This window comes from Anolis carolinensis, chromosome 1 (genome assembly GCF_035594765.1).
Source record: "Anolis carolinensis isolate JA03-04 chromosome 1, rAnoCar3.1.pri, whole genome shotgun sequence".
In the NCBI taxonomy this organism is placed as follows: domain Eukaryota; kingdom Metazoa; phylum Chordata; class Lepidosauria; order Squamata; family Dactyloidae; genus Anolis; species Anolis carolinensis.
This window is the reverse complement of record NC_085841.1, coordinates 48663947-48688664: the sequence shown is the minus strand read 5'-3', so window position 1 is coordinate 48688664 and position 24718 is coordinate 48663947. Positions and strand designations below refer to the sequence as shown.

Below are 24718 nucleotides of genomic sequence, written 5' to 3'. Positions count from 1 at the left end.
TATGACAAGAGAAAACACATTTCTTCATTCACACATCAACCTTGTTGCAGCGGTAAGTCCCATCTTTTAACAGGCACAGAGCAGTGCTGAATCCTCCTCAGTGTTATCTCACTACACTATATCACAGGAACAAAGAACAGGAACAAAATCTGAGACTTGCTTTTCTCTCTGTCAGTCTGGGTGAGCTGAAAATTTCAAAGGCTCGGGATACATCTACACTGAACAATAAATGCAATTCAACACCACTTTAACTGCTATGGCTCAATGCTATGGAATCATGGGAGTTGTAGTTTTAGAAGGTCTTTCATCTTTGCCAAATGATGTTGGCACCTCACCAAACTACAAGTCCCATAATTCCATAGCATTGAGCCATGGCTGCTAAAGTGGGGTCAAACTGTATTAATTCCACAGTGTAGATACACCTTTAATGAGAGGCTGTTGAATCCTCTTATTTAATTATACAAGCTGTGATATTCAACATTGTTTGTGACGGGCTTAGCACAGAATAGAAATTAATAAATGTATTTAAATGTGCAAGTAAGTACTACTGCCTTGGGATGTTACAAGAAATGGTCCTAAGATAAAAAAAAGTTATTCCCCTGACATGAAGTCCAGTCGTGGCCAACTCTGGGGGTTGGTGCTCATCTCCATTTCTAAGCCAAAGAGCCAGCGGTGTCCATAGACACCTTCAAGGTCATGTGACCTGCATGACTGCATGGACTGCCGTTACCTTTCCACTGGAGCGATACCTATTGATCTACTCACAAAATGGTCCTAGCTGATGTCAAAAGAAGTAGCCACTGGTAATATCATGAAACACATTCAGTATAAACCATAGTTGTACAGAATATGCCATCCAAATAAAAAAGACCTTATCTAATAAGTGAGGGAAATATACATATGTGCACACCAACCTTTCAAGGCAATGCTCTTGTGCTGAGATTCCTCCCCTGCTGTTTGAGGACTGAGAAAGAGAACCAGGCCTTGTGAGCTACAAACGCTATTCATTGATATCTGGCCTATTTTCCTATCATGATATGATTCTGGCTTTTTCAGATCAATGACTAAAATAGAGTTCAACCACAGGCATAATGTCGTTTCTTCCCATGATCTTTCACAATGTGGGTCGTGGCTGTTTTGATAAATGAATACTTCTGTTCAATCAAGGAACTCACTTGATTCCCAATATACATTGAGCATAAATGCTGTAGAAATCCACAGAAGGACTTGAATTCAAGTGGTCAGTAGATAAAGGTACAGTTGGCCCTCCATATCCATGGGTTTTTCACCCACGGATTCAACCAGCCAAAGCTTGAAAATATTTTTCAAAATTCAAAAGCAAACCTTGATTTTGCCACATGCAGCGCAATACACCAATGTGTAGGCACACCCTGCTGTAGCTTCCCACTGTTTCACAGATCTTCAGAGTCTCTGGGATTCTTTTGAGTTGTCAATCATTTTATATAAGGAACATCATGTTACTAATTGCCATTTGTATATAATGGAACTTGAGCATCCACAGATTCTGGTATCCATGAGGAGTCCTGGGACCAAACGCAGGCAGATACAAGGGCTCACTGCTTTATTAGCTGGTCAATACACACCATATATAAACTTATGTAAATCGAGAACACAATATAGAAGACTATAGAGAAGGCAGATGAGAATTGTTGGGGAAGATGGTTCTTTTATTGTTGCTAGGACAGGTGTGGTTTTGAATATGGCCAGAGGGACCGGGACCTTTGACCTGTTTATAAGATGGAAAGGTAAAGGTAAAGGTTTCCCCCTGACATTAAGTGTAGTCATGTCTGACTCTGGGGGCTGGTGGTCATCTGACGTTGTCCAAGGTCATGTGGCAAGCATGACTGCATGGAGCGCCGTTACGTTCCGGCCGGAGCGGTACCTATTGATCTACTCACATTTGCATGTTTTCAAATTGCTAGGTTGGCAGAAGCTGTGGCTAATAGCGGGAGCTCACCACGCTCCCGAGATTCGAACTACCGACCTTTTGGTCAGCAAGTTCAGCAGCTCAGCGGTTTAACTCACTCACCACTGGGGCCTCCTTATAAGATGAAGGACACAATATTACTTTTGCCTGCTTATAGGTACTTGCTGAAGGAATGCAAATTACTTTCCCCTCCTGTTGTTATTCTAACATTCTTAACTATGAAGATTTTTATGAGTGCCCCCCATTAGTTCAGTGTTGCTTATTCCAAAATAAGAATACAGTATGTTGAATAGTTTGCAAGCAGTATTTATTGTTCTTAAGAGCTATCAATAACTACAGCTGCCTTTTTACTGCTTTATTGTTTAGTACATTTTAATGGGTAATTTCTGAGAAAGCTTGACAGTATAGGAGTCTTGGTGGTCCAATTTTGCCAGATCATTTGGTAGAGGGTTTAACCTGTCTACGGGAAGGCTTGAGCCCCTCCACTCAATCCCTGTTCCTAATCCAAGATCATTGGCCAAGGCAGCTGAGGCTTCAGGGAGCTGAAGTCCCAGAACACCTAGAAGACAAAGTTTGAGAATCAGTGTTATATTTATTTATATTCTGTCTTTCCCCCAGTTAGGGACTTAAACTGGGTTACAGCAATTAAAACAAACATATATTGTTTTTTATGTGACAGCATATAATATACAAACGTTAAAAAAACAAACCGTCACAAAATCTGAAACCAGTGAAAACAAACTAAAACAACAACAAAAACAAATAAAAGTCCAGCACATTACGCAAGCCATGTTTCTCAAAGGCCTGCCAAAATACTTGTGGAAAGGGTAATCTTACATCACAGCATTCTTGGAAAGAAAAAGTGAGGATACTGCCTTGAGCATACTGGAAGAAATGTGGGGTGTACATGTTACTAATAAATAATATAATAATTTGGACATATTTGTTGTGACACACAGATTTAGGTTTGGCATTCAAGGACCTGATTTGGCAATTTATTCTCCAAAACAGATTTGGCTTCTCAACTAATGGGCAATTGGGACACAGCTGCTCTGGTTTGATCTGGCTCAGCGGAAATGAAATAATTTTCTCTGTCTCCCTTTTCCCACTCCCTCTTAGATTGCAGAATCTGCTGCTTCAGCTTCATGGAAGGAAGGTGTCAAGAACACACAGGCAAGCGAAGTAGTGGGGCTGAAGTTTGGCAGCCAGAGCAGCCCAGGACTGGAAAACCTTTGCAGCAAGAGCCCCCTCACAGCTCAGTTCAGCCGCGATATGTTGCAGGTAAGGGCAGAGCTTGGCAAAGGAAAGAGTTTGGCTTCAGTGCCTTTGTGGAGTGGGATAGTGGAAGACTGTTCTGCTAGTCTTTTCAAACATTGCAGTAGAAAGGAAAGAGAAGATTTTTTTAATTGCCAAATGTCTTTCCTCTTTTAGAGTGAGAGGAACGTGCAGACGGAAGAAGGCAAGGCTTTTTTGGCATGGAGGAGACTGTTCTTGTACCATGAGGTCATCCTAGCAGCCTCTCTTTAAAATGAAGGATCAGAGGGGACAGTAACTTAATCCACAGACATCTGATTTGTTTCCCATTATTGTGCAGAGAGGGCTAAATCAAAGTAATTTAAATATATACATAAGTATACTTTATAACTGACAAGTTTTCTTGCCAGAGCTGCTCTCGTTCTGAAGGCCAGAAGTAAAATGTCTAGCACTTTGGCCACAGGGAAGTGAATCAGTTAAAGTGATGCCCTGAATATACTCACAGTGGCAGTCTCCAAACTTAAGGCTGAAGCAGTTTTGCATTTACTGCATAGCTAAAAACCCTTTGAATATCAATTCAAAGTGCCTTCTGCTGCTTGAAAACAGGAGTTCCATGTTTTTGACTAGTTACAGATGAGTTGGATATAGAATGACATTGTGTGATGGTAGTGATTCCGTTTGTGATTGGGGAGACTGCAGTTCACATTACCAGTCTCGTGTGATAACATCCTAAAAGAAGAATGCAGTTAAAACCACAGAAAAGTGAACATTAAAATAGAATTAAATTAATGTATTGTCGAAGGCTTTCATGGCCAGAACCACTGGGTTGCTGTGCGTTTTTGGGCTGCATAGCCATGTTCTAGTAGCATTATCTCCTAATGTTTCGTCTGCATCTGTGGCAAGTGTGAATGTTGAAAATTAACGATATAAGTAGCCACAAAGTTTGCAAAGTCAGTCAGTGGAGGTATCTGCATAGAGGTAGCCTGGTCTTCTTCAGCCGTAGATGCAGGTGAAACGTTAGGCGATAATGTTACTGTAACACGACCATAAAGCCCAAAAAACTCCCAAAAACCCAGAATTAAATTAATTCACAGTATTAGAATAATTCAAACTGTCCATTAAAATAATTTAACAAAATTTAAAAGATAAAAGCTATTTTTTCTCTTGTCTCTTCTGTTTCTCTTCTCTTGGTTAAAGACCTAACGAAAGAGAGTAATTCCATAGGACAGCAATTCCATAATGTATAACAACATTAAAGGGTATATTGAGTGATCCTGTGTTGCAAAGATGGGGAACCCTGTTGCCTTCCTGATGTTGTTGCATCATCCTTGCCATCTGAGATTGATGGGAGTTAATATGTGGAGGGACACAACTTCCACAATATCTATTTCTTATTGTTATCAGTTGTGCCTATAGTTCAACCTTTCTTTGATACAGCAAATATTTCAAATTCCTAAAGGAAGTAGACCATGTTTTTTCTGCAAAGGCTTATCCATTTTCCACATCTACTTACATTTCTGTTCCAGGCTGAAAAATGGGTACAAGGAAAACTCCTTGACCTGAAGGATGGTTGCAGTATTCAGGAATGGGGGCGCATGGCCCAAACTTTACAAAGAGATATGAAAGACTTTGATAATACTATGATCAAGCTGAACCAGGTACATCCAAATCTCCTTGGTAACATATGTTCTATATCTGAATTTGATTCCTGCTTTCTCTCTCTATTGTTGTCATGTGCTGTTAAGTCAGATTTGACAGTGATCTTATAAATTGGAAACTTCCAAGAAAGCCTATTATTAGTAGCATTGCTTCAATTTTGCAAACTCAAAGCCATGTTTGCCTTTATTGAGTCAATACATCTGTAATATGGATTTCCTCTTTTCCAAATGTTTTCAAATATGCTAAGAGTTGCTATCTCTTCCAGTGAGTCATAGCCTCTCATGATGTGTCTTCATCCCATTTAGTCATTTTGGCTTCCAGCAAGTTCTTCTTGTATTTATTTGTCTTTTTGTATTTCTTTTTCTTTTTGTATTTATTTTTCTTTTTGGTGGTCCATGTATTTTTAAACTTCTTTCCAGCATAACAGTCCAAATTATTTTTCCCCCTGTTGGCTTTCTTCAATGTCCAGATTTCACTTGCACATACAGAAAATGGAAATACTATGGTATGCATGATTCTGACTTTAGTATTTAATTGTTTGGGTTTACACTGATTTCTTATGTAGTTCTTTCATTGTTTATCACATTCTTTCCAAATTTTAACATTATTTTGATTTCCTGCTTATAGTTTCCATTTTGATCTCCATTTTGGTCAAGGATTTCTAATCGTTTCAGAATTTGCAGCACCCATTGCAAAATTATGCAAATCTTTTGCAAATTAAAGTCATATAAATTTATGTGTGTCGTTATTTAATTGTTTTATTATTCAGCGGTAATTCTGCTTTTTAATTTTCCATCTTAACTTTCATTATTCTTCAAAATCTTTGCTACTGTACTTTCTGTTGTGTAATATAGTATCATCTTAGTAAAGGTAAAGGGTAAAGGTTTCCCCTGACATTAAGTCCAGTCATGCCCAATTCTGGGGGTTGGTGCTCATTTCCATTTCTAAGCTAAAGAGCTGGCATTGTCCATAGACACCTCCAAGGTCATGTGGCTGGCATGACTGCATGGAGCGCCGTTACCTTTCCGCCGGAGTGGTACCTATTGATGTACTCACATTTGCATGTTTTCGAACTGCTAGGTTGGCAGAAGCTGGGGCTGACAGTGGGTGCTCACTCCGCTCACCGGATTCGAACCTGCAACCTTTTGGTCCGCAAATTCAGCAGCTCAGCACTTTAACATGCTTCACCACCAAGGGCTCCTTATCATCTTACATGCCCTAAATTATTGCTTCTTCTTATAATTTTAATGTCTCCTTTCTCTGAATCTAAGCCTACTTGCTGTATTGTGTGTACAGTATGTCATAATATGATATTTTCTAAACCAGAGTATGGATTTTAAGATTATACAATATTCAGAAATGTTCATTTCTTTCAGAGCAATCCACAGTTTTCCACAATCTGCAGAGGCAAAAGATGGCCTATAATTTACCATTTTCTTTCTGTAGAACTTATCTCTACTTTCAAATACATGTCTGCATTTATCCACACCTCAGTTCAAGAGTTTCTCAGAAAGTTGGTGATGGGGATGAGTCTTCAACATACTTATTTTCATTCCATTCTACAGATGGGTGAGCAACTCATGGTCCGACCAAACCACAGCATGGAGATCGCAAGGCGGCTTCAATCCCTGCAAGAACAGTGGCAACTGCTGAAGCAAATGGCAACAAACCAGAACAAGCCAGTGGGAGGACTCAGGAGTCTACAAGAGTTCAACCAGAAAGCTGAACAACTGGAAGCTTGGATCAGACAGAAGGTACCTACCAGGCATAAACAGGGCCAAAGCCAAGCAATTAAATTCAAAATAGGGTTTTCCTGGGAAAGCCTTAGAAGACTTTGCCCTCAGTTGTGACTCAGTCATATCAAGATGGTTCCCATCCACCCACTATGAACTTTGTTTTCTTTAGGGATAGTGGCCCACCTTTGCTGGCCTTCCTAAGAGGTCAAGATCTTCCTCTGCCAACAGGCATTTGGGGAAGGATAAGGGGCACACTGCTCTGGGTTGTGGGTGGAATTTGGGCGGGGCGGAGGGGTTCCTGTGTTTCTGTAATTTTTGTATTCACTTTGTTTTAAATCAGTGAAAGTGTGTGATTGTTAGCCGCCTTGAGTCCCCTTGGGGAGAAAGGCGGGGTATAAATAAAAGGAAAGATGCAGATTCACATTTTTGGACTTCTTGTTTATTGACTGATTTTTCAGTGAAAGCTGCATATCTAGGGCTGAGGAGGTTTGATAGGGGTAGTTTTCATTATTGAGTCTTCCGTGTAGTTCAAGAGTGTGGAGTAAACATAGCTTTTTGGGTTACAGTTAGCCTCTAAACCCTTTTTTATGACATGTAATGGTTTCCCAAGCAGATCTCTGCCAGCCGTCCTCATATCAGGACCATATCAAAATATCTCAAGGTGGCTTGCAAATAACACAGAAATTGGTCAAAATCCATGTGCATTCTATTGAGCAAACTTATTAGCTAACAGTGATTTCTTTCAGAATTTTGATTTACAAATAGAGTTCATTTGTCTACACTGAAGCAATATTTGTGTCCTTTAGGATATAGAGGGAACTCAAAGCCACTTCATTTTCTTGATTTCCTACATTTTAATAATCATTATCCTTTCATCCAGGAAGAGAAACCTGTATTGTCTATCCTGCTACAAGAAAATGCAGACAAAATTCAGCTTACGCGGCGTATCCTTGACTTAAAACAGGTAACCATGTTCCTAACAATCTTATACAGAAATGTGAAAGCTCAGGGGGAAAGAAATCAGAAAGCGGAGGAAAGACTGTTTTAAATGTGCATAGAAGGATAGACTCTCCCCATCCCTCGCATTTTTCCCTTGACTTCAATAACTTTGGCATTCCTTTCTATGTCACATTATTGAAGTATGCTTCTAAAGAGCACTGTTTTCCTTTGGGGCAGTTGGATATGGTCTTTGGGTCTTATCTCAGATGATTTAAATGAAGGAACAGCCAATTTCTCATTAAAATCTGCAGCTGTTGTCGGCATGGAAAACTGTTCAAAAATGTTGCTTCTATATTTTCATTGGGTAGTAAAACCATTTTCTCAGCCTTCCTCCTCCTTTCCATTGGTAATTTGGGAAATGATGACATCTGACCTATGCAATGCTTGAAGGTCTTACCTTTTGCACCATAATCCCCAGCATCCCCCATCCAGGAAGATTTCCTCCATGCCCACAATCTCCATATCGTGGACCATTGATTGAGAGATAGGGCCCGGGATGTGGCGCAGGAGGGAGAGCAAGCCAGCTGCAATTAACTGCAATGAATCACTCTGACCAGGAGGTCATGAGTTCGAGGCCCGCTCGGAGCCTATGTTTGTCTTGTATTTGTTCTATGTTAAAAGGCATTGAATGTTTGCCTATATGTGTAATGTGATCCGCCCTGAGTCCCCTTCGGGGTGAGAAGGGCGGAATATAAATGCTGTAAATAAATGTAGGCAAACTTCTTGGATTGCTTAAAAATGCTGACACTTAATGTTGAAAGTTCTCCCTTTAAAACAAATTTTGAGAGCCAAGGTTATTCTGCCACGGTTTAGCAGGCAATGCCCATGGCAGCTGCTTTTTGATGATGTCATGCTTTCATGGAAAGTTAGTTCAAACCATTTCTCTTTTTCCTCTTCCCTTTTCTCTCCCAATTAGGAGCAGCAGCAGTTCCAGGCCCTGCATGAGGAAATCAACAGCCTGGCTCACAAGCTTGAGAAGCAAGGGAAGAGTGAGAGTCGGAGCATCATGGCCCGGCGTAAGCATCTCAATAAGAGGTAAGCACAGGGTAGCAACTCTTGGAGGAAAATGGAATGAGGGATTGTGGAATATGACCAAAAAAGTAACTTTTCTAAGCTGAACCAGGATTTACCCCCAAAAGACATGAAGACACAGAGCCTAAACTGCTTGCCTTTCATTTAAGTTCCTTGATCTGGCTCTTCTCTCCTTCTAGGTGGCTGCAAGTCCAGGGAATCCTGAAAGAACATTTTGAGACCCTGCAGTTGGCTCTGGAGGTAGCTGCTTTTCTACAACAAGCAGATGTGTTCCTGGGGGCCATTCGTGCAAAGGTATTAAAAAGGCTGAATGCAGTTCAACCCATCAGCAAGATGCATCTTCACCTTGCCCTGACAACCGCCACAGCCAGTTGGATAATATTAGTTTTTGTCATTCTGCATCTGGCAAGCAGATTGCTGCAGAATCAGATAACAAAATGAATAGCAAATTTCTCCCCACAAAACTTTTGAGCATGTCAGTGCAAGCATGTTGTCCTCCTATACAAATGACACTGGATGGATGTTGCTAAGGTCATAGTGTGCCCTGTATTAGATTGCAGTACATGAAAAGCTGCAAAGCTTGGAAGACATATGTTTCTGGACTGCATTTCCCAGAATCCCCAATCCTCTATCTGATATTATCATTAGCTGTGCTTTTCAGGAAAATCTAGAACATATAGTCCAAAAATAACGTTTCTGAATTCTGTAAAGCTCTAGAAACTATAGCCAGGAATACAAAGCTGTACATCTATGTCAACTTCTAAATCTGATTAAGAAGGCAATTAACTTAGAAACTGTGATCTAGTACATGTTTAAACATCAATGGAGAAATTATTTTTATGAATATATGTGACAATTATGGAGTTTACCATAGAATGGTTCATAGAGAGAATATTGGGCTGAGACTTGGAAGATCTAGGTTCAAGTCTTCACTGAGCCATTCATTTCACTCAATAGCTATACTTTCTCATTCTGAACTTCCTCACATGGTTGAGGGTAAAGTGGAGAGGAGACAAAACACCTTGAGCTTATTGGAGGAAAATCAAGATGACTAATACATAGAAATTCAGGGGCTTTTTCACAGACCCTAAGAGTGCACAGTGGATATTAGTCAAAGCGGAAGTATATAGTTCTACATGTCTCTCAGAGTTTACAACATGCCATCTCTTTTGCAGTGGAGGAGTCTTTGTGGATTGGGGAAGCAGAGGGAACCTGAGCCCAATCCAGATCTCGATGTCAGGGATTTAGCCAGCCAAGTGATGGTGAGTACCAGGCCCCTAGAGCAATGGTTGGAAGAAGAACATAAGGCTTGTCTCCCATCTCCTTCCTCAGTTTAGACCAGCCTTCCCAAACCCTTCCACATCAATAGAATTACAGTTCTCATCTTCCCAGACCTTGTCCACGTAAATTGACTAAAATTACCTGACCTGGACTCAAAGCTAAAGTTTGATACAGTTTGCAAAGAATCCACTGCAAACATTGAGAAAGCATAAACATTTTATACTAGTGTGAAAACATTTTAAGCAGTAAGTTAAAGCTTGTGATTTCCCAAGGTGGTTTAAAATTAAAAATTATTTTTCAACAAAATACTTTGTCATGATTTTTTTCCTCTAATTGTTAAATTTTAATCCCAGATGATATATAATTAATACATTAATATTTAGTTGCATTAACAATTCTTAGAGGAATTTGGAGGGATATTATTTCTAATTCATTTTTAACTATAACATATTTTATATGTTTTTGTTTAAATAAACATATCAATCCATTGCTTACATATTTTAACTTGATTTATGTCATTTTTAATTACTCAAAATGGAAATTCTACAGAGTCCCATCAATTTTCCCTTAGGCTATGCCCACTTTGGATATGTGGCTTTCAAACAGTTAATCACTGTAAAACGGGTCTTCAACCATGAAGAAGATTACCAGACTTAGAGTACTATAACTATCTCTCCATATTTGCAGTTTTAACTTTTACAAATCTGAGTATTAATGGTTTTGATTAAAATATTATCCCTAGAGATTTCTAGAAATAACAGTTCTCTCGGAATCTGTGTCCTCCAGTGCGATTCTGTGGACACTTTCACTACCAGTTGTCCATAGAGTCATGCCAAAAGTTATAGAAATTCCTTGAGAGCAGTTATCCCAGGTTTAAAAATAGCAATTTATTTATTCACTTTTTTCAATTATTTGAGGGTTTTGCACCCCTAACTCCAGAAAATGTAGATGGCTAATAGCATCTGTCAATATTCCTGGCTATTCACCCTGTGTCTTTGCTGCCATATCAGATGCTGGATGTAACTGTGTCCCAGCTGACCAGCCTCCATCCCAGCCTGGTGGCCTGGGTTTCTCTCAAGCATCAAGATGTCAAGGAAAGCTGGGCCCAGCTCCAACAACTGCTCAGGTATTTGTCTCATCTCTCTCCTTGAGGTGAACCTTCATTCTGTGACATGGTAATAAGTAAGAACACTCTTCCAACATATTAAACCTATTGTTCAAGATAGGGCTGCTCGCCTATTGTAGTTGTACCTTTAACAGTAATATGATGTGCAAAAGCCAAGCAGCTTTTACTGTAGTCCAAAAGGCCTCATTTGATACATTTCTGCATTTAAGGGTGCTATTAGAGGCACAGAAGCAAAACTCTTGGGAATAAGTGCCTGTCTGTGTTATCACTTTATTTAAATGTGCCTATGCTTTCTAATACAGGTTAAATATTCCTTCTCAGAAATGCCTGGAATCAGAACTGTTTGCAATTCCAGAGGACTTTTAAAAAATATTTGCGTATCTTGAAAATGATCTAACACAAAATGTATTTGTTTCATACAGATCTTATACACATAGCCCAAAGGTGATTTTATACACTACATTTTAATTAATAATTTTGTACATGATACAAAGTTTGTGTAGTTGAACCATCAGAAAGCTAAGGTGTCAGTCACTGTCTCAGCCACCCGTGGTGACCATTTTGGAGCATTTTGGATTTCTAGATAAGAGATACTCTACCTGTATTTCAGACTTATCTATACGTTGATAGCTTATAAAAGCATTTTGACCAATTATTTAGCCTTGGTGGCTGGATGCAAAGGGTAGTCTTTATTTCTGTTTATGTCAGGTCCCTGGCTGCTGGGCACCAATAACCTTACACAGAGGCCAGTCTCTATCTAATATCTTTATTAAAGGAATATATAAAATCAATAAAAACAAGTGAAGAATATAGTTCAGAAGCAGACCTTTCAAATGAGGTCAAATATAGTCCAAAAATGTATTGTCCAATAAATGATATTAGAGTTCAAAGTTTTAATCCACTTGACCGAAACACACACTTTGCCAAGCAATAGTGTGGGGAAATAACAGAGTCTTAGAGTCCAATGAAGCTTGACAACAAGGCTGGAAATAAACTTGATTCTTGACTAGGTCCGTGACTTGAGACAAGGCAAAACATGAAGCATGAAGCAGGGTCCGTGGTAAAACCGCGAGGCAGGGCAAGGCTTGAAGCTTGATCCGGGAAGCAAGGAACTGGGGTACGAAGTCCACACACGATCTCTCTCCTGAAGGTGATCAATTGACTCCGCAAAGAATCCCTCGCGCCAAACACCTATATTGGGTCTCGTTTTCCCGCCAACAGAACTCTTTCCCTAGAGAACGAGAAGCAAAACCCAACTCTGTCCAGATGTATGACTCCTTAGAATTTCCCAAGGGAAGCAGGCCTAATCAGCTTGATGTTTGGCAGCTATGCGTAAACTCCTCCGTTGGGCTTCTCTGACTCCCCTTTCTCTAGAATAAGATTCCTTCCTGGGAAACGGAGGGGAGTTCTGCCCAAGGCCTGTTTGGCTGAATTCTTGAGGGCAAACATCAACATCCTGCAGGTGAAGGGACTCCGGCTCTTGCTGAACCGGCAAAAACCCCATGTTTTCCTCTTCGTCTGCCACAATAGTACTAGGAACAGGACTACAAGGCCCATGAGTCATCACACTATCCCCTCTCCCAAGGCCCCCCTCATTCAGGGCCCCTCTCCGAGAGTCGCGGGGCCGCGGCTTGGTAGGGTAGGCTTGATGGAAGCGGCGGACTAAGTCGGGAGCATGGACTGTGGAAGCGTCTTCCCAGGAGCGTTCTTCGGGGCCAAAACCCACCCAGTCAATGAGATACTGAAGGCGGCGGCGATGGAAGCGAGAATCCAAAATGTCCTGAACCTCAAATTCTTCCTCTCCGTCCACTAGAACAGGGGCGGGGGGCGGCCGGCTCGCGTCGGGGTGGACACCATCCACCGGAAGGAGCAGAGAATGGTAGAACACTGGATGAATGCGCATGGAGCGCGGGAGTTGGAGTTTGAAAGTCACGGGGTTAAGTTGCGCCACCACTGGGTAGGGACCAATGAAACGGGCATCTAACTTCCGGCAGGGATGGTGGGAGGGCAAAAAACAAGTGGACAGCAGAACCCGATCTCCTACCTTGATCTCGGGGCCCGGCTGGCGAAGGCTGTCAGCGTGGCGTTTGTAGTCCTCCTTGGCTTGATCCAGTTGCTGGTGCAAGAGTTCTTGCACTGCTGTGAGTTCCTGCAGCCAGTCCTCCACTGCAGGGACTTCTGAGGTTTCAATGACAGAAGGAAAGAAACGTGGATGGAAACCATAGTTTGCAAAGAACGGGGTTTCTTTAGTTGAAGTCTGGACACCATTGTTGTATGCAAACTCTGACAGAGGTAATAGGGAAGCCCAATTGTCCTGTTGGTAGTTTACATAACAGCGAAGGTATTGTTCCAAAGTGGCATTGGTGCGCTCAGTTTGCCCATCCGTTTGGGGATGGTGAGCTGAAGATAAACGAGAGTCTATGCCCAATAGTCTTTGTAGTGCTCTCCAGAAACGAGAGGTGAATTGAGATCCACGGTCAGTGACTAAACTCTTGGGCAATCCATGTAGTCGGAAAACATGTTGAAGGAACAAATCTGCAGTCTCTTTGGCCGTGAGGAGGCCATCGCAGGGGATGAAATGGGCCAACTTGGTAAAAAGGTCCACCACTACTAAAATCGTGGTGAATCCAAGGGAGGGTGGTAAGTCAGTGATAAAATCCGCGGAAATTATCTCCCATGGGCGAGAAGGAGTGGGAAGGGGATGCAGTAGCCCTGACGGCTTCTCCCTTCGTGTCTTGGAACGCTGACATACAGGGCAGGTATTGACGTACTTCTCCACATCCTTGCGGATCTTGGGCCACCAGAAATCTCGCAGGATCAAGTGCATGGTTTTAAATAGCCCAAAATGTCCTGCTGGCTTGCTGTCATGACACAGATGAAGTGCCTTTTCTCTGCCGGGGCCTGGAGGGATGTAAACATGATTCCTGTAGCATAGTAGTCCGTTCTTAAGTGAGAATGGAAAACGTAGTCCTTGGAGAATTTGTTCTTGAGCCCAGGCATCTGCCTGTTGACTGGCTCTAATTTCTTGAGTGAAAAGGGATTCTGAGTTAGAGGGAATTGGTTCAATTGGAGTGGATTTGGTGTTTCCCACTGTGAGCGTGGCAAAGTTCTCGGGTTGCAGCAATCGAGATTCTGAGGTCTCTCTGCGTCCTGCAGCATACTCTGGTTTCCGTGATAGAGCATCTGCTTGCTTGGTCTGAGCCGGGGTCACATAATGGATCCGGAAGTCAAAACGTTCAAAGAACAGAGCCCAGCGCTGCTGCCTTTGATTTAACTTTCGTGCGGTCCTTAGATGCTCTAAATTTCGATGATCAGTATGAACTTCAATGGGAAATTTGGCCCCTTCTAACCAATGTCTCCAATTTTCAAAAGCTGCCTTTATGGCCAAAAGTTCTTTCTCCCAAATAGTGTAATTTCTCTCTGGAGCCGTTAGTTGTCGTGAGTAATAGGCACAAGGATGGAGATGTTCTCCCACTGGTGGCATCAGTACAGCCCCTATTGCCACATCAGAGGCATCAGCCTGCACAACAAAAGGGGTTTTAGGATCAGGTTGCTGTAGAATTGGCTGGGTCGTGAATAATTGCTTTAGCTGGTGGAATCCCCTTTCAGCTTGTTCTGTCCAACGGAAAGGTTGTTTCCCTCGGATGCAGCTGGTGATTGGGTCAGACCAGCGAGCGAAGTCTGGGATGAACTTGCGGTAGTAGTTTGCAAACCCCAAGAAGCGCTGCACTTCCTTTTTGTTAGTAGGCGCCCGCCATTCCAATACGGCCGAAACCTTTGCCGGGTCCATGGATAGTCCTAGTGGCGAGACGCGGTATCCCAGGAAGTCTACCTCTTGCAAATCAAAGGCGCATTTTTCTAGCTTGGCATATAGTCCATGATCCCGCAGTCGTTGTAGCACCATTCTGACGTGCTGGTCGTGTTCCGTCTGTGATCTAGAATACACCAAAAAAACGTCCAAATATATGATCAAGAACCGATCTAGATAGTCTTGAAAGATATCGTTGACAAAATGTTGAAATGTTGCGGGGGCTCCAGATAATCCGTAATTCATGACTAGGGACTCGAATAATCCGAATTTGGTCTGGAAAGCGGTTTTCCATTCGTCCCCTTCTCTTATGCGAACTAGATTGTAAGCCCCGCGAAGATCCAATTTGGTGTAAACCTTGGCCCCTCGGAGTCGGTCCAATAGGTCTGAGATCAATGGCAATGGGTAGCGGTTCCGCTTCGTGATGTTGTTCAGTGCCCGATAGTCCACAACCAAACGTAGGTCCCCTGACTTCTTTTTCACAAACATCACTGGAGAAGCGGCTGGGGATTGAGAGGGTCTGATGAACCCCTTGCGAAGGTTTGACTCTATAAACTCCCTGAGAGCTTCTTGCTCTGGTTCAGTCAGGGAGTAGAGATGTCCTCGCGGAATTGGGGCCCCCTCCACCAGGTCAATGGCACAGTCATAGGGTCTATGTGTGGGTAGTTTCTCGGCTTCCTTTTCATTGAAAACATCCCAAAAGTCCGAGTATTTCTTGGGCAAGGTGATGATGGGCTCTGCGTCCGAGGCATGGCAAACCTTGGCTACTAGACAATGATTTTGGCAATACCTTGAGGCGAACTGCAGTTCTCTGTTAGTCCAGGAGATGTTTGGGTCGTGGAGTGTCAGCCATGGGATACCCAAAATCACGGGGAAGTGGGGAACCTCGGTAACGAAAAAGGAGATTTCCTCCATGTGTTCTCTTATCCACATTCTGGTGGGCTCGGTCCATTGGCTTACTGGACCTGTCTTCAGGGGTCGGCCGTCTATGGCTTGCACCACTCGGGCGTTCTTGAAATCATGGTATTGTAGTCCTAGAGAGTCAGCATAGTCCTTATCGATGAAGTTGTTTGTTGCCCCTGAGTCTATCATGGCATGGATCATGACGGGTCCTTTTTTCACTGACCACAGTGTGACCACTAGGAGAAATAGGACCCCCGTTTGCGGCTCTTGAGTGGAGTTTTTGACCGGGTTGGCGAGCCCGGTCGCTGGCTTCCCCCGCCGGTTTGGTTCCAGCCGCCTCGACCGCCTCCGCCTCCGCGGAGGACGCCGCCGCCAGACGAGCGGTGGGCTTCTTCTTTGCTGGACACTCCCTGGCGAAGTGGCCTCCATTACCACAGTACCAACACAGATTCAAGCGTTGGCGACGAGCCTTTTCCGCTACGTCCAGCTTGGGGCGCACATTGCCCAACTGCATCGGTTCCTCCTCGCTTCCCATGGGGCTAGGGGCTGGCGGTGGGGATCTCCATACTGGACGTGGCTGGACACTGGCAGAAGCGGGGGGTTTCACTCCGGCTCTTCCACTATGGCCTCAGAGCCACTGTTTTTTGTTGGCAAGCAGAACTTCAGCCCGTAAACACTGGTTGATGAGTCTTTCCAGAGTCCCTGGGGGGTCCACCTTAGAGATTTCTTCCTGCATCTCGATGTTGAGGCCCTCGCGAAACTGTCCTCTGAGGGCTATGTCGTTCCAGCCGGTGTTCTGAGCCAGCACCCGGAACTTGGCTATATACCGGGACAACGGTCTGTCCCCTTGGAAGAGGCGTCGGAGTTTATGGCCGGCCGCCTCCTCGTCGTCCTCGATCCCCCAGGTTTTTCTAAGGTGGTTCAAGAATTGTTGCGCGGTGTTTAGATGCGTGGAACCCGCATCGTATAGCGCCGTCGCCCAAGTGGCCGCAGGCCCATCTAGGAGACTGAAGATCCACGCCACTTTGACATCTTCTTGGGGAAACTCGGCTTGGCGGGCTTCTAAGTATGCCTGGCACTGGCGACGGAAAACATGAACCTTGGAGGCTTCTCCAGAAAACTTGGTTGGTAGCGCTAGGGCAGGGAGACGGGCTCCGCGTTCCTTCAAGCCCCGTATTTCTCCCTCCTGCGTTCGGAGCGTGTCCCGGATCCGATTGAATTCATCTTGGGAAATGGTGTAACTGGGTGGCTGAGCTGGGACGTCCGCTCCGGTTCCTGTAGACATTCTGGCCTTAGGTTGTTTGGTGCTGTGGGTGGCGGAGTCAAACTGTCAGGTCCCTGGCTGCTGAGCACCAATAACCTTACACAGAGGCCAGTCTCTATCTAATATCTTTATTAAAGGAATATATAAAATCAATAAAAACAAGTGAAGAATATAGTTCAGAAGCAGACCTTTCAAATGAGGTCAAATATAGTCCAAAAATGTATTGTCCAATAAATGATATTAGAGTTCAAAGTTTTAATCCACTTGACCGAAACACACACTTTGCCAAGCAATAGTGTGGGGAAATAACAGAGTCTTAGAGTCCAATGAAGCTTGACAACAAGGCTGGAAATAAACTTGATTCTTGACTAGGTCCGTGACTTGAGACAAGGCAAAACATGAAGCATGAAGCAGGGTCCGTGGTAAAACCGCGAGGCAGGGCAAGGCTTGAAGCTTGATCTGGGAAGCAAGGAACTGGGGTACGAAGTCCACACACGATCTCTCTCCTGAAGGTGATCAATTGACTCCGCAAAGAATCCCTCGCGCCAAACACCTATATTGGGTCTCGTTTTCCCGCCAACAGAACTCTTTCCCTAGAGAACGAGAAGCAAAACCCAACTCTGTCCAGATGTATGACTCCTTAGAATTTCCCAAGGGAAGCAGGCCTAATCAGCTTGATGTTTGGCAGCTATGCGTAAACTCCTCCGTTGGGCTTCTCTGACTCCCCTTTCTCTAGAATAAGATTCCTTCCTGGGAAACGGAGGGGAGTTCTGCCCAAGGCCTGTTTGGCTGAATTCTTGAGGGCAAACATCAACATCCTGCAGGTGAAGGGACTCCGGCTCTTGCTGAACCGGCAAAAACCCCATGTTTTCCTCTTCGTCTGCCACAATAGTACTAGGAACAGGACTACAAGGCCCATGAGTCATCACAGTTTATCAGGAAGAAGTAATACAGGATACAAAGAAAGCCTGTCCTTCACTTCCCATTCTTAGCATGTGTGACTTGAAAAAGATCTTGCCAAACTGCATTCTGCAGACATAATGGCGTGTGCCCTTGAATCTAGCAACATTACTTTGTATGTCCCAGGGACTATGGTTCCCACAATCCCCTTGCACTATCTGGGCTGACTGTAATTCTGGAAGTTGTAATCAAAAAATGTAACATGACTACGCATTGCTCTGCCTCTAAGCCTCAGACTCACAAGCTCTCTTAAGGAAATTCCTCCCTTTGGAAGAGAAACATTCAGATGACTGAAAACAGAAGGGATTTAAAATGACAGAGGGCTGGAAATGAATGTGAACCAGGATGCCTGAGGTTGCAAAATGCCCCTGCAATTCTGGGTGCTTTTCCTCAGTAAGGTCTGAGATACATCCACACTGTAGAATTGACACAGTTCAACACGTTTTTACTGCCATGGCTCCTAAGATTCCTAGTTTGGTGAGGCACCAGCACCCTTTTGCAAAGAAGACTAAAGACCTTGTAAAACTAAAACTCCTGTGATTCCATAACATGGAGTCATAGTGGTAAAAGTGGTGTCAAACTGCATTAATTCAACACTCTAGTGGTTTATTTTGCTTTTTGCCAGTTCCTCTGAAAATTCCCCTTTTTTGTGTATTTTAGATGTAAACTCGTGGGCAGGGACTGTTTAACTGACTTTGGTAAATTGCTCTTGGCTGAAAAAATGTATAAGGATCCTTCAAGAGGATACTTCAAATTACGAAGCAATGATTCACAGGTTTGAATCAGGAGCCAAGGTTGCTCCAAGTCACAGCTGGGATTATTCACTAGTGATTTTTTCTTTTGTTTTCTTATCCATTCTCCACTTGCTGTTCTATACCTTTATGTTGTTTTGTATTATTTATCTTATTCCCTACATATCTTAGGAGTGAGAAGCCTCCACTGGTGGCTTTGAGAAGGAGAACGATTGATTCACCAAGTTCTGATCATGAGATCACCCCCTCTAGAAGCAGTCCAGGGAGAGAGGCTGGAGAAAAAACAGTATGGAAAGTAAGCATTCTACTCTCTCTAGAACGTTATTCTCTGATTCTTTCAGCGCTACATGTAGAAGATGAATCAAATTAAATCTGCCTCCCTTACATTAAAGCCACCTCTGAGTATTCCTAAGAAAACCCTACAAAATTCATAGAAGGCATTCATAAGTCAACAGGTGACTTGAAGTCACATACACACACAAAGTTGCAGCTGTGCGAGGGGAAAGGAGGAAGGAAGTGGTGAGAGGCAACCTCCTCCTCCTCCTCCTCCCCTACCTTCAACTGTCTTCCACCAGATAAGACAAAGGGAGAAGAGAATATAAATCACAGAACATTTGGCATTGTTGCACCTTTGCAGAATGAATATCTGATACTGGAATAAATCTTATAAGGGAGCCGAGGTGGTGCAATGGGTTAATCCCTTGTGCCATCTGGATTGCTGACCTGAAGGTTTAGTTGCTCACCTGAAGGTTGCCGGTTCAAATCCACGAGATGGGATGATCTCCCATCTGTCAGCTATAGCTTGTGGGGACATGAGAGAAGCCTCCCGGCAGGATGGTAACACATCTGGTCATCCCCTGGGCAATGTCTCTGTAGATACCAGAAGCGACTTGCAGTATGTTCTCAAGTTGCTTCTGACATGATTAAAAAATAAAATAAATGTTATAGTCTTAAGGCTGGTATTGGATTCTTTTGTCTTTTTATACTGAAAAAAACCCACATGGCTCTCTTAATACTTCAGAAGATCAGTAGAGTTTTATAGAAGAGATCATCTGAAATTGATCCCATAATCTGAGGGTCACAAGAGAGATTATTATTTTTGAGTTCTCGTAAACTTCATTCTATTTAATGGCAGATATTTCAGCATTGGGTTCATGTGTTCATTCATTCATTTGTCCATTTTTATTTTTGGTCATAGGCACATAAAGACATTTTAGAAAGCATGGCAGAGCACTTGAGAGATCCGGAGGGCAACTCAGACTCACCCAGAAGAGAGGACATTGCCAGTGACAACAAGAGGTATGCCATACACAGTATTCTCTGAGGAGATGGGTTTTTGGCAGATATGTGGAGATGAAGACAGATCTGTGTGGGAAATGATAAGATAGCGACAGGGAAGTAGGACTGTCTAGGCAAGGTGCTTGTTGAGATCTGCTTGTTGCATAGCAACTCATCCATGTGGGCGAGAATCTCTTTTGCTCTCATAGCTGCTTTTTGGAAGTAGATCAGTCTTGGAAAAGGCTGCTCCTTGGAAGTTCATCAGCTTGGGGAGTCCTTAATACAAAATCCAACTCCTTAAGGGTGCATTCTGGAAGTTTCATAGAAACATTAGGGAAACCATGAAGTTGAAACCTACAAGATGTTGCAATGTGAAGTGCAAACACACTGGCCAGCCATCAAGGCTATCATTCAATTCCTCCTTTTTTCTGCAATGGATCATCATTCTAGTCCAGTCCTCATAGGGTTCTTTAATGGGGTCCTCCCTTTTTTTTAGTAAATCTTAGAAATTTCCCAAGTTTTTTTCTGATAGCTTCCTCTTTTACATGGCTACATCAAAATCTTCACCAAAAGACTTCCATTGCCAATATGTACAAAATATAAATTGCCTCTATGCATTGCATTTTGTGTTGATCTCGAATATTCATTCTGCCTTCTCTTTATTCAGAGTATATATTCATAGCAATGGCTGTTTCACACATATGTACTTAATGTGACAGTCTGATTCAATAGATGAATCAGAATGTATGACCTCACCCTGATTCTCTGTCTCCTGTAGGAGGAGGAAACTTCTCAGGCAAGCAAATACTTCTGAGGACCCACCACAGCCAAAGAAGGCACACCCTCAGGACTTCTGCCAGGTGGCTGATGGGGTAATGTCTCTCCATTTCGTGGAATTTCCAAGTATCTCTCCTCCAGCAGCCCACACAGATTCCAATATTGAGGCAGTAATGCTAGATTTTCTTGAGCTGCTTGGGTAGATCACAATTTGAATAAAAGAGAATCAGGCTAGGATTTGGAATGAGCCCTGGCATAACTCTCAAATTTATCGTAGCCTATTATTTTTTGTTATATATTTGTTTACATCCCGCCTTTCTCCTGATAATGGAATTCAAGGCAGGTAACAACATGTTTTTAAAATGCAAATTAAAAATAGTACAGAAGTATTAATAAAAGCATAAATATAAGATTTCAAAATCAAACTATTGCAAAGTTAAAGAATTAAACATTATTGTAGGAATCATCATTGGTGATCATTCGTGTCCGAGTACGATGGCCTTCCAAGTGTAGTATCTTGTTGGTGGGTCCATAGGTGAATGTTGAGACCTTTTCTTGATCCACATGTTCTTCCATTGTGAGGACATCGATTTCCAGGTGGAAAGTGGTCCCAGTTAGGGTTGGCTTGACACATCTTCCTCTTCACATGTTTCTCTCTTAAGCCCTCCATTTGTGCCTCTTCGAATTCCACAGCACTGTTGGTCATAACTGACCTCCAATTAGTACACTCGAGGGTCGGAGCTTCCCAGTTCTCTGTGTCTATGCCACAATTTTAAAGGTTGGCTTTAAGCCCATCTTTAAATCCCTTTTGCTGCCCATCAACATTCTGTTTTCCATTCTTGAATTGGGAGTATAGTAACTGCTTTGCTAGGCGGTGATCGGGCATTCAGACAGCGTGGCCAGTCCAGCAGAGCTGATGGAAGAGGATCATTCCTTCAGTGCTGGTGGTTTTTGCTTCTTCCAGAATGCTGGCATTTGTCCGCCTGTCTTTCCAAGAGTTTTGCGGGATTTTTTGGAGGCAGTGCTAATGGAATCCATGACAACCATGGGTCTGTCTCAGGTGGTGTCTTGCCCAACCCATACTGCGGGACACATTTTGGACCTTGTTTTCTGTGTAAAATGGGATGAAGGTGATTGTGGTGTGGAGGAACTTGTCACAGTTCCGTTGTCATGGACCGATCACTACTTGTTAGGACTCCAAATCTCCTCAGGGTAGGGGAACCAATTAAGATGGTCCGGCCTAGGAGGCTTATGGTTCTGGATGGATTCCTAACAGCTCTTGGGGATTTTCCTGTCACTTTGGCAGGCAATTCTGTCAAAGCTCTGGCTGACCTCTGGAATGAGGAAATGGCCAGGGCGGTGGACTCAATCACTCCTGAACTCTCTCGGAACAGAGCCAAACCAGCCCCTTGGTTTTCCAATGAGTTGGCGGCGATGATATAAGTGAGGTGGAGGCTAGAACAACGTTGGCGGACAACTCGAAGGGAATCTGACCAAGCACGGGCTAGATTGTATTTGAAAACCTACTCCATGGCAATGGAGGTGGTTTCTTGCATCTGCAAGAAACTGCCCAGCTGAGCTGTTTTGAGTGGTTAGAAGGCTTTTAAAGGCATTTAAAGATGATGGTGTTTAAGATCTATTCAGGGGATGCTATCGTTTTAACTTAGAATATGTTTGATGGAATTTAACTGAATTTTGAATACTGTTTGTGTTTAATTCTGTTTTAATGTTTGTATATTTGTATATTTTAAATGTGATACCAATACTTTTCTATCAAGCCACTTTGAGTCCCCTTTGGGGAGATAAAGCAGGGTATAAATAAAAATTATAATAATAGGCTGTTCAAAATGCAAGTAGGAAAGGTGTTGTTGTTTTTGAAAAATAGCCCCTAGATATAAAATACCAATGCATTTGAAGGATAGCAGAACATGATAATATACTTAAATTGACAAGTAATTTTATCCCAAGTGTATAACAGAATCATAGAGCTGAAAGAGACCACAAGAGAGCCATTCAATCCATTCCTCTGCCATGCATTGAATATACAATCAAAGTTTTCCCAGTAATGGGCATCCAGTCTCTGTTTAAAATTTCCAAAGAAGGAGATTCTAGCCCACACTGTGGGTCTGCATATTCTACTATTGGACAGCTCTTATTGTCAGGAATTTCTTCTTAATGTTAAAGTTTTCTATCTTCAGTCCAATACTGAGAGAAAGTTGAAATGTTAAAAGTATATATGATAATAATACAAATATATTGCATCTCCTTTTAGAAACTACAAGAATTATTGCATACTGACTGCAGGTGGAGCCCTCAAATGGACAATGCCCTTGAAGAGCTGGAAGAACTATGGGAAGAATTAAAAAGAAAGCACCAAGAGAATGGTGCAGCCCTGAGGGAGATTGATACAGTGAGTACTACCCACCTTGGAAAGCAATGTCTCAGTTCTTTCTTCCCCTTCAATAACATAGTGTTTCATATTATATTGTATTATAGTTGCTAAAGTATGATAGCCCAACTTAACATATCACTGTAGAGTTTCCCATCGATTGATCTATTGATGGTGGGTGGAGACAATGAAACACTGGATATTCTAAGATAAACTATTTATTATTAGAGATTTCATCATAATGCTCTTCATGAAATGAGACAGTGTTGTTTTTTGTTCGGTAATACATTGTTGTAGTTTAAAACAAAAGACTTACACAATTACATTGCATCACTTGCAGTTTTTGCTCCTGAGAAAACTGTATTTCTATTCTCATTTCAAGGAGTTCATTCTCTTACATTTGGGTCTTGCCTTGAAAAGCAGAATCTGTATTAACTTTTCTGTGCCACAGAGTTTTTCTCCAGTGATTAGAAACATGATGATTGGGATTAGAGGTATACTTCCTTTTCCTCCTGCAGAACTGCTACAGTTGTGGGAGGCACAGACTTTCCTACTCGATGTTTTAATACCGTGTTGTGTTTTTTGTTTTGTTTTTTTGTTTTTTTCGGCTGCTGTGTATATATTATTATTGGTTTTTATTATTGTTCTTTGATGTTTCATATTTTATTTTATCATTGTGTTGTATCTGATTTTGCTGTGAGCCACCCCGAGTCCCCTTCGGGGAGATGGAGGCGGGATATAAATAAATTTCTTATTATTATTATTACTCACGTTTCTCTTACACGGCTCCTTCGTATTTGCAGGCCCTGAAGTTGGTTGGGGAGCTGGAGGAAGCAGAGAGTTGGCTAGGAACCACGGTGGGCTTCCTCTCTGCCCCCAGAGCAAAGAAGAAGCCTGCTGACCTCCACGGGGACCTGAAAAATATTGGCACCCTAGAGAACCAGGCTGGGGTCTGGAGTATTAAGCTTCGGGCCCTGCAAGAGAAAATCCGGGTGGAATCTTCCTCAGAACACACAGCAATGGCAATGATTCAGAGGAAGATGGAACGAGTAAAAGAAAGGTGAGTTCTAAGAAACAAAATTGTTTTCTGTATAGAAGTGGCATAGGAAACAGAGAAGTGACTGGGGAAACAAACCATATTTCTTACCAGGGGCATGTTTTGGGATGGATTGATAGAGACCATTAACTTAAAATAATGGCAAAAAAATGACTCAATCTGATTGATTCAAATGACAAAAAAGGCAATTCTAATCCAACGCTATGACAATGTAGCCAACATCACGATGAATTTCTTAATTAGGAAGAACTGCTGATAGTAAGAGCTCTTCAGGAGTTGATACAAAATGGTGGACTCTTTCTTTGGAGGGTTTTACACAAAAATGTCATGGCCACATCTTGGGGATTCTTTAGTTATGGCTTCCTACACGCTACATTTCTTGAATATCCTCTTCTGAACATATTCCAGCTTTTCAGTGTCCTTAACAAATTGGAGTAAAGAGGTCCGATTCTATCTCCCATCTCTAACTGTTTTTGTGTTTGTTGAATTAAATTC

At 42.5% G+C, this 24718-nt stretch overlaps 1 protein-coding gene across 6 annotated transcripts in view; it reads left to right on the top strand.

Annotated features, from left to right (window-relative positions):
• LOC100551915 (uncharacterized) overlaps positions 1-24718 on the top strand; it is a 70669-nt gene that overhangs the window by 11288 nt on the left and 34663 nt on the right. For all 6 annotated transcript variants that reach the window (XM_062973824.1, XM_062973830.1, XM_062973820.1 and 3 more), the window contains exons 4-16: positions 3068-3229; positions 4729-4860; positions 6427-6615; positions 7478-7561; positions 8513-8631; positions 8808-8922; positions 9804-9890; positions 10920-11035; positions 18894-19017; positions 19921-20021; positions 20779-20872; positions 23050-23187; positions 23970-24226. In XM_062973824.1, coding sequence (XP_062829894.1) covers positions 3068-3229; positions 4729-4860; positions 6427-6615; positions 7478-7561; positions 8513-8631; positions 8808-8922; positions 9804-9890; positions 10920-11035; positions 18894-19017; positions 19921-20021; positions 20779-20872; positions 23050-23187; positions 23970-24226 — 1718 coding nt within the window. The remainder of the gene's footprint in view (positions 1-3067; positions 3230-4728; positions 4861-6426; positions 6616-7477; positions 7562-8512; positions 8632-8807; positions 8923-9803; positions 9891-10919; positions 11036-18893; positions 19018-19920; positions 20022-20778; positions 20873-23049; positions 23188-23969; positions 24227-24718) is intronic.